The sequence below is a fragment of the Engystomops pustulosus genome, chromosome 8, assembly GCF_040894005.1.
Source record: "Engystomops pustulosus chromosome 8, aEngPut4.maternal, whole genome shotgun sequence".
Classification (NCBI taxonomy): domain Eukaryota; kingdom Metazoa; phylum Chordata; class Amphibia; order Anura; family Leptodactylidae; genus Engystomops; species Engystomops pustulosus.
This window is the reverse complement of record NC_092418.1, coordinates 92,819,809-92,840,211: the sequence shown is the minus strand read 5'-3', so window position 1 is coordinate 92,840,211 and position 20,403 is coordinate 92,819,809. Positions and strand designations below refer to the sequence as shown.

At 41.1% G+C, this 20,403-nt stretch overlaps 2 protein-coding genes across 5 annotated transcripts in view; one reads left to right on the top strand and one right to left on the bottom strand.

Moving 5' to 3' along the window:
• The window catches only part of LOC140075657 (dehydrogenase/reductase SDR family member 9-like), a 34,436-nt gene extending 31,345 nt beyond the window's left edge, over positions 1-3,091 (top strand). For all 3 annotated transcript variants that reach the window (XM_072121802.1, XM_072121801.1, XM_072121800.1), the window contains 3 exons: positions 1,484-1,742; positions 2,348-2,511; positions 2,791-3,091. In XM_072121802.1, the coding sequence (XP_071977903.1) occupies positions 1,484-1,742; positions 2,348-2,511; positions 2,791-3,008 (641 nt within the window). In that variant the 3' untranslated portion in view covers positions 3,009-3,091. The remainder of the gene's footprint in view (positions 1-1,483; positions 1,743-2,347; positions 2,512-2,790) is intronic.
• A 1,881-nt stretch (positions 3,092-4,972) lies between these two features.
• The window catches only part of ABCB11 (ATP binding cassette subfamily B member 11), a 61,577-nt gene continuing 46,146 nt past the window's right edge, over positions 4,973-20,403 (bottom strand). For both annotated transcript variants that reach the window (XM_072121793.1, XM_072121794.1), the window contains exons 23-28: positions 13,154-13,395; positions 10,898-11,054; positions 8,859-9,056; positions 7,171-7,377; positions 6,932-7,078; positions 4,973-6,293 (exon numbers count right to left, since the gene is read on the bottom strand). In XM_072121793.1, the coding sequence (XP_071977894.1) occupies positions 6,093-6,293; positions 6,932-7,078; positions 7,171-7,377; positions 8,859-9,056; positions 10,898-11,054; positions 13,154-13,395 (1,152 nt within the window). In that variant the 3' untranslated portion in view covers positions 4,973-6,092. The remainder of the gene's footprint in view (positions 6,294-6,931; positions 7,079-7,170; positions 7,378-8,858; positions 9,057-10,897; positions 11,055-13,153; positions 13,396-20,403) is intronic.

The window sequence follows — 20,403 nt, the reverse complement described above, 5'->3', positions numbered from 1 at the left end:
CTATCAACAGATTTTCAATAATATTCAATAATAAACTTTAGACTTTACTAACTTGTGTTTGGTAAAAAAAAAAATGTAGTTCCTAGGGTTGTGATAAGATGTTTGAAATTATATGTTTGACCAAAACAGTAGATGTCACCAGTTGTTATAGAACATCCTCCTAGGTCCGTTTCAATGCATACACGAAATAAAATACTATAAAATATATGCCTACACCTATCCCAAGTAAAATTAACTTTGCAATCCTACCTGGCACCCTGCATAGGATGAGAGATGAGTGTATCTCTCATCTCATGGCTAGTGGCAGGTCATCCTCTTCACTGCCAAAGGGAAGAGTGAAGAGGGGAAAGTGGTGGTGGAAGATAACACAATCACTCACTGATCCCTCTGGCACAGTACTGGCTCACAAAGTTCATTTTCTGGGGATAGAAACCATACATTTTTTTTAGCTACAAAACATTGTGGGCTGAAGTTAGTATAGTGCTTTGGGAACTCGATAGTGGGCTTATTAGTAAAGACAAGTATCCTTTATTCTTAGAGCTAAACCTGTTCACCAAGGGGTTAGGACATTCCCTGATGGGTTTAGGTTATGGTAATGACATGCATCCGCCCTAAATGCCTAGATTATAGGTGATGCAGGCCCCACTTCAGGAAACTGCACCAATATTGAGAATGTGGGTCCCTTGAAACTTGTTTTAAGGCAAAGGTTTAGAAGGAAAAGGCTGCCAAACATGGACAGGTCTATCTCCATTCATATCTACGGGGCTCTCAAAATAACTGAGCAGGCAGCCATGGATATTTGTGGAACGCCCCTATATATATATATTGTAAATATATTGTACCATAAACATTTGCAGTTCCCGTGTGACAGGGGTGAGGATAACCCCAATTCTCAACAATAGTGCAGTGCAGAAGTAATACTCTTATCAACTTTACTGGAACTTCCAAGAGGCTCCCAAAAAAGGGAACAATTCTTGGAAGTACTTGCCAATCTCCCAAGGCCTACTGAGGTGCATTGGAAGTTTTGTGCCTTACACATCCCCAAATAGGGCCATGTTTGGCATGTAAAGTGACCACTCCCCAAAAGGTGGTTACTTTCAGTAATTGCCAACCATCTTATAGCTTATTGTTAGCTGAGGGTTTGTTACATGTATATCCTGTCCAGGCAATTATACAGTTCAATCAATGATGAACATCATTTTGCTATACTTTGTCTATGGAACGGTGGTCACTCGTGTTCCTTTTGGTGTGTTTGTCAATCCCATAGACATTAATCCCATACTGTACATGACCACCATTGAACCACAGTTCCGGATCTCCAAAATTACCATATTTTATGCTATGGATAGAGTAAAAAAAAATTCTTTGACGGACCCTGCTTTGTACTGTCTTTGTGTTGGGATTATATTTGTGTTGATAATAACAATATTTTAGGTCATAAATAATTATTTCATTTGACAATTTTTATTTTTGATCTTTTCAGGTCTCTGGGGATTAGTGAACAATGCTGGGGTAATGGGAACTCTCGCTCCCATTGACTGGCTGACTATTGAGGACATTAGAGAACCAATTGAAGTAAATCTAATAGGATTAATACAAGTCACATTGTCTGTACTTCCCTTGATTAAGAAAGCTAAAGGGAGGATTGTTAATGTATCCAGTGTCGGCGGGAGAGTCGCAGCCAGTGGAGGAGGATATTTTTCATCTAAGTATGGCGTGGAAGGATTTAATGACAGTTTGAGGTAAGTTGAGGAGGTTGTGAAGCTTAGAAAACCCATTGTTATATGATCTATAAAAGAATCCAGGGTAGAATATAGAGCTTCCCTTACTCTGGAGGATCTGTCCATTATATAGACAACCCATTACTTTAGAATAGGCACTGTGTAATACTTAGCTTCCCTTATGGTGGAGATGTAATTGACTGATTGCAGGTTTTCTAATCAGTGGTTCACCTTGTCATCAGCTTATTACTACACGCTTTCTCTAACAAGTACAAATTGTCCTTTAAATGGTCAATAACTTATTAACAAATGTTAAACACAACATTCTTTGTAATACACTTCTTTACGTTAGCTTTTATCTTCCTCCTTCCCTCTAATCTACTTTTCACTTACAAATTCAAGCTAAATTCCATCTTGCTCGCAAGACAGACAGAAAGTCACTGAGGTGTCAGACTACATAAGAAGCTCTATGGAGAGGGGAAGGGGAGCAGTGAGTAGCCACAGCTGGATCACCACTCAGCATCTGAAAGTGAACAGCACATTTGCCGACATTCCCTGCAGAGGGGAAAGCTTTTATTTGACAGTTTTTGGATCGTTAGTCTGATTCTTATTATCTTTACTTTAAGGCGAGACATGAAGGCCTTTGGGGTGAAAGTTTCCTGTATTGAACCAGGACTGTTCAAGACAGCAATGTCCGATCCAAAACGTGTTTTAGAACAACGATTACATATCTGGAGACGACTTTTAAAGACAATTCGAGAAGAATATGGAGAAAACTACGTACAACTCGGTAAACATTCCTTCAAAAAATGTGTTAACCTTTCTTACTACTGAATTCATAGGGGTCCCCAAAGACAATGTATTAGATTGGATCATCTAAATAAGTCAGGAAGAATCCCAACTAATCTAAAAATGATAAACTTGTCTATCCTGTCGGAATCTCTTTTATATCCCACTGGTCCAATGTCTTCATTATTAGAACTAGGCTCTCACCATTTTACAGGTTCTCACATCTTTATGTATTTGTGGTCTAAATTTGTTCTTACATGATCTTATTTTTTATTTTCAGATTCAGAAATGAAGCAGAAATTAAACTACATCCGAAGCAGCGACCTCTCGGCGGTCGTCTGGTGCATGGAGCATGCTCTGACCAGCCAGCACCCGAGGACGCGATACAGTGTAGGCACTGATGCCACCTTCTTCTGGATTCCAATATCTTATATGCCAACATTCATACAAGACTTTGTCATATTGAAAAATAAAGTCAAAATACCCACTTCAGAGTAAAGGCCAAGAATATTGTATAAATTATCAGAATTTATAATATACTTAAAAAAAACAACTCATTTTGTGTCCTGTTATAACATAAATTGAATATGACATGCTTTTCTCCTTCATTTTCTAGTGTACTATTATATGAGTAATAATACTATAGCATATCAACTTCTGTTTTCATCATTTCACTATGGGGTCCAATGTTTTCTGTTCAGGCTCCCGGGATAAAGGGCTCACTATATATACATTTTATAGTATAATCTATAACTCTTTTCTATGGATATATGAGAAAACAAGAAGCACATGCAAAAAAAAAATTATATATTTACGTGCAAAGCTCAGAACTTCGACAAAGTCCATCCCGAAGTATAGAATCAAAAAATGGCAGCACTCCAAGGGGCTGCCATTTTAATATATATATATATATATATATATATATATATATATATATATATATATATATACAGGCAGTCCCCAGGTGACATAGAAGGTAGCTTCCATAGGTTTGTTCTTAAGTTGAATTTGTATGTAAATTGAAACTGTATACTTTATAATTGTAGATCCAGACCGCCTGTACATAAATGAAAGAAATGGCAGCACTCCAAATGCACTTTGGAATAAAACCGCTGATTTTTTTTCACTATTTTGGAGTGTTGCCATTTATTTCTTTTATATACATGTGGAATTTCGGCAGGTTACGTTGGAGTGCACCCTAATGCTTTTCCCTTTTTACTGTGCTGCTGTGGATTTTTGTTGGATTATATCTTGGATTATTATTTAGAAATATAATACAAGCCCATTCTTTTTGGCACGCTTTAGGGAAGTTATGTGTTGAAATCCTACGGTTATAAGTTAGTAAGTCATTACAAAAGTTGTTCTTCCCTAATGTAACAAGAGGTAGTTTCCCTTCAATGGCGTAACATGATGTTGGTGGACTTTAAAAGACATCTACCACCAAGATAAAGGATTGTAAACCAAGCACACTGACATGCTGGTGTGTGCCCTCTCTGGCAGGATCTGCTCTTCTTTAAGATTCTAATGTTCTTGTTTTAACAAAAAAAAGGCTTTTACAATTATGCTAATGAGCCCAAGGGGCTTTATGCTCCATAGGTGTTGATGGAGGCTACAGCCCCTCAGGCTAATTAGCATAATTCTAAAACTTAAAAAAAACAATGGCATGAGCTAAAAGAAGAGTGGATCCTGCCAGAGGGGGCACACACCCGTATATAAGTGTGCTTGGTTTACAATCCTTCATCCTGGTGGTATATGTCCTTTAAAGAGACTTTCCTTGGAAGCTCATCATCCTAGTGAGTGAATGGTATCACCTTTTTGTGCCCCTATCTCTGCAGCTCATTTACTTTTCTGCAGCTCCATACTCCCAGCTTACCTGGGAGGATGACCCACATGACAACAGCTTACAGATTAGTTCACTATATACTGTAGATACAATGGGGCAGATTTACTTATCCGGTCCAGTCCCGATCCAGCGGCGCGTTCTCCGACGCTGATTCGGGTTCTGCAGGGATCCACTAAGGTCGTGCACCCGATGTCCACTAGGTGTCGCTGCTGCGCTGAAGTCACTTCCTCCGTCTCGGTGCATGTGAGTGCTATTTTTGCGACACAATTTTTATTTTAAATTCTGCATTGTTTTCCGAATCCGTCTGGTTTTCCGACGGACACGCCCCCCCCCTCCCCATTTCTGTCGCTTGAAAGCCGGCGCCGATGCGCCACAATCCGATGGCGTGCGCCAAAATCCTCGGGCAATTTTGAAAAATTCGGGAAAGCCGGCGGAAAAACGCGATGCGGACCCTTAGTAAATGTGCCCCAGTATGTTCAAAGATCAGTAAATTTAATAATTTTAGGGATTTCCCAGAAAATCCAATGAGGGGGAAGACATAAGAAATTTTTACTTTTTATCTTTTGTTATCTTGTGATTTCTTTGGTTTTGCCAGAGACCACAGACATTAGTTAGATAATTCTCATTAATAGGTTTTAATGTAATTTTTCAGACGACTTAACATCGGCTTTTCATATAAAAGGAAAGGAAATAAATAATTCCACTGTAAGTGCTGTTCTCCTAAAGATTTCATACATTATACAATAGTAATTGACATATTGTGACGACTGACTCGCCAGACCCTTACAAAATACATAAGTTGCAGATTATCTGTGAAGATAAGCGGGAAATAATTTACAGCCTATGTCATCATGAACACAGCGCAATGCACCAAAGGATGTTGTTGAAATGCAGTAATATCCATTCCTACGGTTATGGGGAAACACTTTGCACAGAACAATGGGCAACTAGAACAATTTTACCTTCTGATAAATGTCCCCCTATGTTTTTGTGCCGTAAATTGAACCCAATAGGGAAAATTTATCAGAAGTGTAAAGAGAGGAAAACTGTTCTAGTTGCTTGTGGCAACCAATCCGGCTAAGCTCTCATTTTATTAACTGTTCTGGGGAACATGAAAGCTGAGGTATGATTGGTTTCCATGAGCAACTAAAACAGATTTACTATTTTACTATTTGGTATTCTTATTTTTATAATATGGTCTCCTTAACGGACAACTGCTCTCTGAATTTCAGAGCAGGGGCGTAACTACAGTGGTAGCAGCCATAGCAGCTGCTATAGGGCCTGCAGTATCAGGGGGCCCCGTCATCTGACCTGACACACTAAACAGAGGAGGATTGTATACATTTTATGCTGCACATTGTATATTACATATATGTGATGTATATATGCTGTATGTATGATTTGTTTATGATGTATGTATGTACTGTATGTGTGCTGTACCTATGCTGTATAAATGTGTGTGATTGTAACTCGCATGTGCGAGTATACAAACATGTATATTTTTTTTTAAGTGGGGATTTAGGAGTGGGCCCATTTTGAAGGCTGCTATGGGGGCCAGACTCTCCTAGTTATGCCCCTGTTTTGCAGTAAGGGGTCTATTACTTCGACCTGTATTGGCATCCTAGGACATCATCTTTCCCACACCCCTGGTCAATAACATGGATGGGTAAATTTGACCCTGCAATTGTAAAGAGATACATTTGTTATACAATATGTTAAGGTGCTGATGCTGGTGGCATCTAGCTTATGGGTGCTCCTGTAGTGACCAGTTTATAATAGGCCCCTTTACGAGACATCAGTTCCTCGTGATTTCCTTGTTCAATGATAACGCCTTGTGCCATCACGGCGATGATATCACAATTCTGAATGGTGGATAATCGATGAGCTATGGCAATGCAGGTACGGCCTTGTCTTGCTTCATCCAGAGCTTCTTGGACAGTCTACAACACGAACCAAGAAATTATTAGGTCAACTAATAGAAGAGCAGCTCTCACCACAAACTAGCACCTAATGTTCCAAATGATATCACTGAATCCCCCATTTTACCAATCCATTTGCTATTGAAGTATCTCTTATTGCAGCAAAGTGTCTGCTCGGATCTACCATGTATGGGCCATTCCCATGGTCAAAGGTAATAAGATATTCTATGCATTTTTTGGACACCTATACTTCGGATAGGTGATCAATATTAATTTAGCAGGGGTCCTACAGCTGGCACGTTCTCTTAGAGTTTGGATGAATGCTATAACCTCTCCACACTCTACCATGAACAGCGCCATACATTGTAAAGTGGCTGTGCTTACTATTGCATATCAGCCGCATAACCATGAATGGCATTGAGCAACAAGCATGTGACCAAAAAAGCTGAAATGGGAAGGCGGGGATGGTGTGGGGCCACTGTTAATCCAATATTGACTACCTATTCTAAGAAAAGTGGATCCAGGAATATCCCTTTAAATAGGTTCTGTGGTTTCATAAGTGTACAGAACGTTTTGAAAAAGGTTAAAAAGTCTTGAAGCAACTATTCAAAACTAATAGCATCAAACATAAATAGTACTGTAGATTTAGGGTCACATACCTTTTCACTTTCAGTGTCTAAGGCCGATGTAGCTTCATCCAGAAGTAGAATTTTCGGATCTCTGACTATGGCCCTGGCTATAGCAATGCGCTGTTTTTGTCCTCTGGAGAGCTGAGATCCTCCTATCCCAACATTTGTTTCATATTTCTAAAGGCAAAATAGAAATTGTAAACTTTATCTTGAAATTTGAGTGATGCGATTTATAATAGACGTATAAAAAGAATAGCAATTAAGCTCACATCTGGTAGAGACATGACAAAGTCATGCAGGTGCGCCTTCTTAGCAGCCTCAATCACTTCCTCCATAGAGACATCTCGAGAGTTATCGCCATACTTGATGTTGTCCGAAATACTTCCCTCGAATAACACAGGTTCCTGGGACACTATGCCAATCTTACTCCTCAAAAATGATATGTTGACATTGGAACTTACATGTCCATCCACAAGCTGTATGTAGAGTAATGTACACATGGTTAGCAGTGCTTAGAAAGCATAGAAATATAGAAAAGCAAAAAATTAGGTCTCACTTCAGCACCACAACCCCTTGAGCCCCTTCTCTTCCAGGATCCCTCAAGGGCTAGGTATATGATGTATACATATTTGGTGTTTAAAGGAAATCTGCCATTTAAAGAAATCTAATAACACCTAGAAATACTCACCTGCACTTCTCTTTATCTTGAACCCGGCAGATCCTTATAATAAGCAGCACGGAGCTCGGGGATAGGATGTCCGGTGCTCCGGGCTGTTAATTATGCACGCCCCCATGCTGTCTTCTTAGCGATGAACATTGCCGGGATCAAGATAAAATGAAGACCAGGTGAGTATTTCAAGGTGTTTATTATTTTTTTAATTGGTAGATTTGCTTTGAAGGGGCTGCCTTACAAGGTAGCTAAAAGAGGCAATGTTTTTCTTATCCCATCCTGGAAAATGTATTTGTGAATTTCCCAGAATACCCCAGTGGAGCATCAATGGCTGTATGTCTCCACAAGTCTGCAAGGTGGTCTTAATTGGCAAAGTCTCCATAAGGAGAAGTCTTACTTCCCCACAATAGTCAAAGCCTATCTAGTTCCCTAGACTGTGCTGTTTCAATGTCTTCACATCCCGTCAGTACTGTCTAGAGTTGGAAATATGTCATGCTTGATCTCGAGGGGGCTGCCTTACAAAGTAGCTAAAGAGGCAATGGGGCCCATGTATCATACGTCTGTTTTTTGAGACTTTTCTTGGCTTTCCTGCTGGTCAGATGTATCTTAACATTTTGTCCTTTGTTTGGTCTATGGTGAATTTGCAACTTTTTAAAACAAAGGTCACAAAAAGTCTCCAAAAGTTGCAAACAGATCCCTAGCTTATTTCTATACCTGGTCAGGGGCATCTGTAGATTTGTTCAAAAAATGTGCAACTTTATTGTGACTTTTTTTTTAAAAAACTTGCAACTTTCACATCTGGATTAAGGTGCTCACTCAGGGAACACTGCAGGAAACTGGACAATGGCAGTTGGCCATGAAAGTCTTAAAAAATTAAAGAAATGGGTAAGACAGAAGTTAGATACATGTACCCCAATGTTTTCCTTATCCCATCCTGGAAAATGTATTTGCATATTTTAAGTTTAGGGAGGATAGATATGTCCTCTTGGTCATGGGATGACCAGCATTTCCAGAGAACATAATTCTTTGTTAGACTGTCATAACAGCTTACCTACACATTGCCAAACATAAGTTATTAAATACCAAATTGAAGGTAGGTAAGATACAAGCCATTAAACATCTTATGTGGAAGATGAACAGAAGTTGTTCTAAATGAGTCTTGTGCCCACACCACATATGCCATAGTTTGCCCATTACATTGTAACCCGGTAGACCACATGCTGCACCAGCTATAGTGAAAATGATCTTGTGTCCAGTAAACCACACTAATATATAATATCTACTTACTACTTTCCCTTCATCTGGATCATAAAATCTCTCCAATAACTGCACACTTGTACTTTTTCCACAACCGCTGCTGCCCACAAAGGCAAGAGTCTGTCCGGATTTTACTTTTACAGAAAGACCTCGGAGCACCATGGTCACTGGACGGCTCGGGTAGGTGAACTTACAGTTCACAAACTCAATGTCTCCTTTGAAATTGTCCTGCAAAGATTTTAAGAAGGTACATACAGTAAGTCAGCAAGTCATTACATTCACACTTACACCAGTGTACAGATGTGCCCTTCCTTACCTTAGTTCTTGGCCCAAAATATCCTAAGCCAAAATCTTTTACAACACTCCTATTAGTGTTCTGTATTATTCTTTATCTGGTTTATAGACTCTAGACTCAGTCTCTAGACTTACTGATAATTTACTGATCTGGCATCTGTGTTATTGGATATTGGCTGTGGTCCGTATCACTATTTATCCACTTATCCGTGGTCTGTAATGTCATTCAATGTATGGTCTGGTGTTTGCATTATTATTTATCCTTTGGTTTAGGTTCTGTGAGATTCTTTAATGTCTGGTCTGGAATCTAGATTAATTGATTTGTATTATTAGATATCATCATTATATATTTATCAATTGCGCTGGTGTATGATAGCCATCCATCTGGTGCAACAGGATACATCAAGGGGCTCCAGCATCTTCATGTATCCGAGGGTGGCAACGGAGAATTTTATTTCTATGCCAGGACCTACCTAGAATTTGCCATTATTTCAGGACTTCTATGCCACCTTTCTGATAAATAATAATAATAATTCCTTTATTTATATAGCGCACACAGATTACGCAGCGCTGCACAGAGTTTGCCAAATCGGTCCTTGTCCCCATGGGGCTCACAATCTAATCAACCTCACAGTATGTTTTGTAGTGTAGAGGAAACCGGAGGACCCAGAGGAAACCCACACAAACACGGAGAGAACATAAAACCTCTTTGCAGATGTTGACCTGAATGGGCTTAGAACCCAGGACTCCAGTTCTGCATGGCTGTAGTGCTAACCTATGAGCCACTGTGCTGCCTCTAAATACCACCCTATATCATTATCCAGTCTCTGGTTTTGTTTCTGTACTATCCTTTTTTTGTCTGGTGGTCCATGGTCTGTATAATTGTTAATTGTGGTCTGTATTTTTCTTTATGATCTAGGTTGTGGTTTTTATTAATTTTGTGTGTTTTATATGGGATCTGCATAATTAGATTTCATCTGCTTTGTGGTCTGCATTATTTGATATTGTCCATCAATTATCTGTTTATGCATCTGACATCATGCACTTTTCTTTGGTGCATTTGGAGTAATAATTTGTGCTATACTGTGATATTTGCCATTTCTAGGGTGGTATTTTGGGCATTATTATAAAAGTTAGTGCTTTTATGATAATGGTAACAAAGGCGGCCGAAGTTTGATTAATATAGTAATATGGCTGTCACACCGTAAAAGGTTAATGACCAAAGATATAAACTTTATGTATAATAGAAAATATGAACACTGTGATAGAAAATCTTGTGTATGAATAGAAATGTTCACATATTATCACAGATAATATCAGACAATATGTCAGGAGACAGAGTCTATGAAAACTTATCAGCAATAACAGTTTTATGGAACAATTAGGATTCCCCTCCCAACATGTTTTACTCTGTATAGAAGCCGCATGAGGGGTCTGGATGGAATGGATTTGCACATTTAAAGTCATTTTATACCATTGTGCCTAATTTTACAGTATTTCACAGCTTTCCCTCACTGCAGGATACAAAGCCTAAATGTGCGCATTTATGGAGGGGACAATTCCCACTTTGGTGCTTTGTACGAGATATTAGAATGTGAAAGCTGTTTAGTGGCATCTGTGGGTGAAATAATGATGTGAGCAGAAGATAAAGGAGGCTGGGAGGAATATATCCTGCCATCAGGCAAGCTGTGCACATTTCTTCTTTGTAGGATTGCTAATATTTGCTTGAGCAATGGCTCGATTTATGAAAGAAAGATGTATGATGGCAATCTTACCCATTTTTCTCCATCTGTGCTGTAGACGCTGGTCTTAGGGATGCGGTCCAATAACTTGAAGAATTGAGCGGCTGCAATTTTTGCTTTGGCGTAATCCGGAGTGAAGGATGATGCCCTTCCCAGGGCTGTGCCACTTGTGACTATGGCAGATATGACTCTAAAGAAGAAAGAAAGATCGATCTGATAACATTTCTGAGAGTCAAATAAAGTTTGAAGAAGTAACCTCTCCTGAATATTTTTTTTTTTTGTGGGAAAGGGGGGGGGGGGTTATCTATTAATAAAATTGAAAACTGCATTGACTACTGTAAACGACAGACCCACAGACATATGTAAATGCCATACTAGAACGAGATAATGCAATTGTAAACACCTTTGTAAATAGTGTTATTTAAACATTGAATTAATAAGTAAATAGAGAGTAATTTGTTTCCAGGGCAACAGACTACAATCAAATCCTTTGTAGTCGGATTCTGTGCTCAAACACCCTTCTATTAGTGCCCCTGAAAATTTTGATTACAAGGCTATAAGGAAATATCTCTGTTCTGTACTGATGAGAAGCAGGAACCCTACATTCTGACTATAGACTGGTGTCTTTTATTTGTCTACTATCATTTATTTTACATAATTTTGTTCCCAAAAAAGTAAAAAGTAAATCACCATTATATGCAATAACAATGACATGCCAAGATATCCTAGGTACTTAACAGAACTGATATCCTCCATTCTTCTCCAATCATCAATAGTGCACGGAAAATTGTCAGTAGTTTTATCAGGGGAGCCTTCTGTATGTTATGATTATACTGCCTCCATTGGCCCAGTTCAGATTAGCAGAGTGGGGAAGAAGCTTTCCTTAATCAATTTCTATAATCTATATATAGCTTAGAAAGACCTATATATAGGTTAGAAAGGGATAGCTAATGATAAGACCCTAATGTACGTAACCTGGATCACATGACCCATCTGGACTTCCTGCGACATCCCATGTCTTACTGGCTCATGGCATATAGAGGAGACTGTGCAGTCGATATTGTTAGTACACCCCCTCTGTAATAACCCCACCCATATCAGCAGCTGCGGGGTCCTAATCTTAAAATCTACTAAAGTAATTGCTCTAATCTGGACAACCCGTTTTATCAACCTACACAATGAATTTGATACGTGGGGGGGGGGGTTGGTTTGAGGGAGGACGGACAAGAAAGGACAGTGAACCCTAAAACTCCAGCCTCCTGGATGCCCTGCCTGCTTTCCTCCACATATTGTGAGCGTTATGGGACAACCATGGAGACAGTCTCTTCCTACACCAAAGTGAAACACAAAACAAGACAAACTTACACAACAATGATGGTGATAGTAATAGAGTACCAAATTGGTTTACATTTTGTGACTAACTCCAAGATCAGTAAACTCTCACAGAAAATAAAGCATGTAAAGTAAACATTAGGATCAAACAAAACACAGGGGGGTATTTATCACTGGTGTACAGTTTTCTGATTCTCGTTTGTAGGTGTTTACGCAAAGTCGGACCTGGCGTAGTTTTGCTTGCCGCAATCATACTTTAGCGCTATGATAAATCTCCCTCCTGATCTATTTGTGCTGGCAGGAACCCAGCCTCAGGTGATAGGAGCAGAATTCTGTCAGTCACAATGAGGCACATTTACTAAGGATCCGCAGACCGCGATTCTGTTGGGTTTCCCGACTATTTAATTTTTGCGGCGAATTGCCCCGGGATTTTGGCACACACGATCGGATTGTGGCGCATCTGCGCTAGCTTGCATGCAACAGAAATCCGGGGGCGTGCCGTTGGACAACACGACAGATTCGGACAAACCGCGGAATTTTAAAAACAAAATTGTGTTGCAAGATCAAGCACTCACATGCACCAGTAAGAAGAAGGTGAACTCCGGCGGATCTTAGCAGGGAAGCGACACATGGAAATTGGACGCACAACCTCAGTGAATCGTGGCAGACCCGAATCCTCATCGGACAACGCATCGGTGGATCGCGACAGGATCGGCTAAGTAAATCTACCCCAATGTTAACTATTGCTAAACAAGAGCCAGGCTGGAGAGAAGATGGACGTGGTGAATTCAATCAGCAACTAGACCATTGTTCACACTGCAGAATGATAGTGAGCCATAGAAAAAATCAGAGTCTCCTCAGTCTCAGGCCTGAACGTATGCTCGTCTGGGCCGCAAACTGGGTAAGACATCGGCAAAGACATAACACATATTGTAAGATTATACAAAAATACAATACCTGAAAACCACAGAATAATTTATCCCATCCGTATTAACCAAAAAGCCTCCAAATCTGAATGAGGCTGCATAAGCCATAAAAATGACGCACTGGGCAAAGCCAAAGCAGGCGCCGTACACGTGAGCCTTCTTCACTGCTGCCTCGTAAGGCATCACCAGCTCCTTCTCATAGACTTCCACAAACATCATTTCCTTTCCCAATCCAGCAACTGTACGAATATTACCAATAGCTTCACTGGAGACCTGAAAAATCAAAGGCAAATTATATTTTTAGTGAAATTAGTATTTTTATTGTGATAAAGACAACATTGCTTTTATGAACATATCTTTTCAACTGGAGAATATAAAGCCTGTTACTTGGGATGATGAGATTATCGCATACTTGCTTTATTCATGTCTCTAAATAGATTTGTACAAAAAGATGATGTAAGCCACTGTTGCAAAAAAATGTCAAAATTGGACTTTTTGTAACAAGGAGTTTAAAGGGGTTGTCCACTAGCAGCAAATAATTCATATTTTCTATATTTTTCTCAAGGTTCTCTAGATATCTAGTTGGTGTCATTCTATAGGAAGCTTTATTAATTACTTCCGGTGGATATGAAAAGGCCCTGGTCATGTGATGTCATGTAGGTGCACGACTTATTACTCAGAGAGTAATCAGAACTGTGTGATATAACGACCCATACACCTATGTGAAATCACATGACCAGGGACCACAGGAAGTAAACAATTGAGCTTCTTGTTGAATAACAGCAAGCAGAGATCTAGAAAACAGTGAGGAATTGATGCATTGGAAAATTTTACAACTTTTCATTACAAAAACAATATGTAATGAAAGGACTTGGTTCAGCATAGACAAACAGAACAGTGAGCCCTAAACTCAACCCCCCCAAAAGACCCTATCTGCTTACTTGATCCACCCTAAATGGGGACTAGTAACTGGGCCTCAATCCTACCCTATGCCAAAGTGCAGACACATAACAACAAAAACAACACAAACAAGAATGGACAACGAGCTGGGTCACAACAGAGATAGTAAAGAAGTACAAAATTGCAAAATAGATGCAGTTAGGTAGTCTAAGCAAAGCCAAAACCTAAATAGCAGAATGCAAACAAACTAATTTTAACTAATCAAGGAATAATCTCTATAACTAGCGCTGAAGGGAAGACACTTATAGGAGATCAGAGCTTCTGCTCCAATCATAGCAGGTTAACAATTACAGGATACATGCAAATCTGATGTGGAACACTCAGATCAATGCCATTAGTAATGTAGCTAAACCCACGTTCACACACAGTAGAACAAAAGATCCATACAGCGCCTCCTCAGTTACATAGCACGGACAACAGACAAAGCTGACCCAGATGTTCCTCAGTATCAATTACTTGCTGAAACTGGTCAACCCCTTTAAATCCCTTCCACTATCCTCTGACTTTACATTGAAATGAGTCAGTTACTGACAATTTAGCCACAGTTAACCTATGGTGATCCATGTGGCTACAACCTATATTCATGTCCCTTGTCAAGGTCTACAAATACTAGATATGAAAGAGTTAAAGTAAAAAACACATAATTAAATTAAATGAACAAAACAAACAAACTATTTTGTTTCGCTTTGCAATCTCCATGTTACAAGATTTTTATGGTGTTCATTTTAAGTAAGTGATAACTAAAATGTATTTTTTCGTGGTCACCCCAAGGCTATGTGAATGATATTCAAAGCGTAATTAAATTTTTTTTTTTCCCTTCCCCCTAGACCCGAGGCTCTCTACATGTGATTTAAGTAGCACTAATTAAAATATGTATATTTAATGCAGTGCTTTATGTGCAGGCTACCGGATCAGGATTATACAGTGAGGACGACTGATATTAAAAATGAACTTGCGGGGGAATTTAATAAAAAACAAAGTCACTTTTATGTGTAATGATATGGCTGATTTTTATGTGTTAGTATCCCAGTGATGGATCAAGATGTAAAAAAGATGTAATTGGAATAAGAAGAAATAATTACAGGATATTCCTTTATATCTCTAGACTAGAATCTGTTGAGAAGTCAAGAATACAAAACTTTGATCATGTAATGGTGAAAAACTATTTGGTGGCAATAATGGCCCGGAGACACAAACTTTCTCCCAGATTCTATTTGCACTTTAGCTTCCTCTACTTTAATCACATTACAACAATTAAATAATATTGTTTGTGTAACAAAAAGTTATTCCATTTTCCAATACACTTTCTGTATCAATTGTTCAGATTTCTAGATTTCTGCTTGCTGTCATGCAATAGGAAGCCTCATTGTTTACTTCTTATATATAATCACCGGTCCCTGGTCATGTGATGTCACCCAGGTGCACAACACACAATATCAATTATTTGCTGGAATGTGCGTAATGTGGACAACCCCTTTATCCCCCCTTTCAATCATTGGCACATGATTCGGACCTGGCATCACCTACAATTTCTTATCAGGCCAAGTTGCACTTACTCTTTTAAACTCTCTGGGCTGAGGGGTTTTTGGGCAACTGACTTCTATGTACACTGCGTTTAAGTCAAGAAAATTCTTCATGCAGAAAACTCTTTCCCCTATACCCAAATGCCTCCCCTCCCATCCAATCTTAGAGACAATCCCCATGATTCGGATGAATTTTGCATTCTTGAACCCTACCAACTAGAGATGAGCTGACCTGCTGTTTCCGTTCGGCTTCCCGTACATATTGCGCATTGATCGCTGAACAAATTGAGTCTCCCCTGACCAATCATAGCCATGACTTGTTCCTATGGGCATCAATTTGCCGGGTAGACTGTTCGGTCACCAATCCGGCAATATGTCCAGGTTGTGCAGCCAAACAGGAGCAGCAGGTCTGCTCATCTTGCTCCCAACTGCCCAACTGCCCCACCAAGAGTCCTCATCCAGCTCACTTTGAATGAAAATATATATAAGCAGGTATTTGTGGAAAACATAAATATCTGTTGTTAACATTGTTATAAACGTCAACAAAGATCAAGATAGATAAGCAAGGGACAATCTGGTCTCTAACAACTACATTGAAAACTTACTGGAGATGATTAACATTTGTTTCATTTAGATTCCTAAATGTTATGCACCACATTTATTTAGATATTATGTTTCTTTCAACTTGACTGCAAGGCGCCTGAACTGGCAAAGTCTTTGTATGGAGAGCTCTTACTTCCTGACCCTAGTCAAAAGTCTCTTACTCACTCAACCAAGCCAGTTCCCTACACTGTACTGAACAGACGCAATCATGTCAAAACAGCGCTGTCTACAATTGGTAGTCTGTCCCTTCTGGAATAGATATACTGGTTTGGCTCTATTCCCACATCATGTCATTAGGCTTCTTGGAAGTCATGCTTGATGTTTAGGCGGCTGCATTACAAGGTAGCTAAGATGCAATGTTTTCCTTATCTCATCCTGGAAAACATATTTGCATATTTCCTAGAATTTGTGTGAGCGGAGCTCGGATAAAAAGGTTGTTGCTTGATGTAAAAGAGGCCCAAGCTTAGTTCCTACCGTTGTATGGTTTTAATAAAAACTTGGACAAGTCCTTTAAGTGAAACTCAACGTCAATACCAGACGCAACCCATGGACATGATCTGTTATAAATAGAGATGAGCGAACACTAAAATGCTCGGGTACTCGTTATTCGAGACGAACTTTTCCCGATGCTCGAGTGCTCGTCTCGAATAACGAACCCCATTGAAGTCAATGGGAGACTCGAGCATTTTTCAAGGGGACCAAGGCTCTGCACAGGGAAGCTTGGCCAAACACCTGGGAACCTCAGAAAAGGATGGAAACACCACGGAAATGGACAGGAAACAGCAGGGGCAGCATGCATGGATGCCTCTGAGGCTGCTTAAACGCACCATTATGCCAAAATTATGGGCAACAGCATGGCCATGACAGAGTGACAGAATGAAGCTAGATAGCATCTAAAACATGCAATAATTGACCCTGACACTATAGGGGACGGCATGCAGAGGCAGCGGCAGCAGGCTAGAGAGTGTCATGGCGACATACCCTAAATGGACTCAGGCTTCAAACCAATGGGTGGCAGAGAGGAACCAAAGGAGGTGAGCAAGAAGTGCTCAAATAATATCGGTACATGATAAAAGTTTGCCAGTATATTTTGTGGATTACACAGCAGGGTGGCGACAAAGTTAACATGGAAGCCATGAAAACAACCCAAAATTCTGCCTGACACAGCTCGTTTGATAAGGGGACCATGTATGGAGGCAGTGAACTAGTAGTAGATTAAAGGTGCTGCAGTTAAAACTATGTTAGTTGGATCTTGGCATGGAGCTGGCGCTCCGCTGCCAGGCGAGCTTTCGCCAATCCAAGCCCCTGTCTCTAGGCTACTCCCCAAACAGCACTTTTGTATAAGATCAAGTGTAGTAGCGTTCTTATAAGTTTAGGATATGCCGGGTGAGGGGAATGTAAACAGATACGCAAGAAGCGCATGATGCGCATGGAGCTGGCGCTCCGCTGCCAGGCGAGCTTTCGCCAATCCAAGCCCCTGTCTCTAGGCTACTCCCCAAACAGCACTTTTGTATAAGATCAAGTGTAGTAGCGTTCTTATAAGTTTAGGATATGCCGGGTGAGGGGAATGTAAACAGATGCGCAAGAAGCGCATGATGCGCATGGAGCTGGCGCTCCGCTGCCAGGCGAGCTTTCGCAAATCCAAGCCCCTGTCTCTAGGCTACTCCCCAAACAGCACTTTTGTATAAGATCAAGTGTAGTAGCGTTCTTATAAGTTTAGGATATGCCGGGTGAGGGGAATGTAAACAGATGCGCAAGAAGCGCATGATGCGCATGGAGCTGGCGCTCCGCTGCCAGGCGAGCTTTCGCAAATCCAAGCCCCTGTCTCTAGGCTACTCCCCAAACAGCACTTTTGTATAAGATCAAGTGTAGTAGCGTTCTTATAAGTTTAGGATATGGCGGGTGAGGGGAATGTAAACAGATGCGCAAGAAGCGCTGAAATAATATCCCTAAATGGTAAAAGTTTGCAAGTATATTTTGTGGATTACACAGCAGGGTGGCGACAAAGTTAACAACTTTGATGTGGAATCCATGAAAACAACCCAAATTTCTGCCTGACACACCTCGTTTGATAAAGGGACGATGTATGGAGGCAGCTATATGGACGACTTTTGGAGGTAGCAATGGAGACAACGTGTGGAGGCTGCTATGGAGACAATTTAATTTGGATAGTGCCTGTATGTGGCAGTCCCAAACATTTTTCAAACCAGAGGAGCAGGTAGGTGGCCCTCCAGTAAAATGGGATAGATTGAGTGCCTGTATGTGGCAGTCCCAAAAATGTTTCAAACCAGAGGAGCAGGTAGGTGGCCCTGCAGTAAAATGGAATAGATTGAGTGCCTGTATGTGGCAGTCCCAAAAATTCTTCAAACCAGAGGAGCAGGTAGGTGGCCCTCCAGTAAAATGGAATAGATTGAGTGCCTGTATGTGGCAGTCCCAAAAATTCTTCAAACCAGAGGAGCAGGTAGGTGGCCCTGCAGTAAAATGGAATAGATTGAGTGCCTGTATGTGGCAGTCCCAAAAATGTTTCAAACCAGAGGAGCAGGTAGGTGGCCCTCCAGTAAAATGGAATAGATTGAGTGCCTGTATGTGGCAGTCCCAAAAATTCTTCAAACCAGAGGAGCAGGTAGGTGGCCCTCCAGTAAAATGGAATAGATTGAGTGCCTGTATGTGGCAGTCCCAAAAATTGTTCAAACCAGAGGACCGGGTAGGTGGCCCTCCAGAAAAATGGAATAGATTGAGTGCCTGTATGTGGCACTCACAAAAATTGTTTCAAACAGAGGACCGGGTAGGTGGCCCTCCAGAAAAATTAAATGCATGAAGTATAGCAAGAGCCAGTGGGCCCTGTCAAAAAATAGCCATTTTCCTCTGCTTTACTGTACAAAGAGGAGGAGAAGGAGGAAAATGAGGAGGAGGAGGAGGAGTGGATCAATTATTCAGGTTGAGCTTCCTTCACCTGGTGGAGATTGGAAATTCTGAGAAATCCAGCCTTTATTCATTTTAATAAGCGTCAGCCTGTCAGCGCTGTCAGTCGACAGGCGTGTACGCTTATCGGTGATGATGCCACCAGCTGCACTGAAAACCCGCTCGGACAAGACGCTAGCGGCAGGGCAGGCAAGAACCTCCAAGGCGTACAGCGCCAGTTCGTGCCACATGTCCAGCTTTGAAACCCAGTAGTTGTAGGGAGCTGTGTGATCATTTAGGACGATGGTATGGTCAGCTACGTACTCCCTCACCATCTTTCTGTAAAGATCAGCCCTACTCTGCCGAGACTGGGGACAGGTGACAGTGTCTTGCTGGGGTGACATAAAGCTGGCAAAAGCCTTGTAAAGCGTACCCTTGCCAGTGCTGGACAAGCTGCCTGCTCGCCTACTCTCCCTCGCTACTTGTCCCGCAGAACTACGCACTCTGCCGCTAGCGCTGTCAGAAGGGAAATACTGTTTCAGCTTGTGCACCAGGGCCTGCTGGTATTCATGCATTCTCACACTCCTTTCCTCTGCAGGGATGAGAGTGGCAAGATTTTGCTTGTACCGTGGGTCCAGGAGAGTGAACACCCAGTAATCGGTGCTGGAATAAATTCTTTGAACGCGAGGGTCACGGGATAGGCAGCCTAGCATGAAATCTGCCATATGCGCCAGAGTACCAACGCGTAAGAATTCACTCCCCTCACTGGCCTGACTGTCCATTTCCTCCTCCTCCAACTCCTCCAACTCCTCTTCTTCTGCCCATACACGCTGAACAGTGAAGGACTCAACAATGGTCCCCTCTTGTGTCTCGCCAACATTCTCCTCCTCTTCCTCCTCATCCTCCTCCACCTCCACCTCCTCCGATATGCGCTGAGAAACAGACCTCAGGGTGCTTTGGCTATCAACAAGGGAATATTCTTCCCCCGTCTCTTGTGACGAGCGCAAAGCTTCCGACTTCATGCTGACCAGAGAGTTTTTCAACAGGCCAAGCAGCGGGATGGTGAGGCTGATGATGGCGGCATCGCCACTGACCATCTGTGTTGACTCCTCAAAGTTACTCAGCACCTGACAGATATCAGACATCCACGTCCACTCCTCATTGTAGACTTGAGGAAGCTGACTGACCTGACTACCAGTTCTGGTGGAAGTTGACATCTGGCAGTCTACAATCGCTCTGCGCTGCTGGTAAACTCTGGATAACATGGTCAGTGTTGAATTCCACCTCGTGGGCA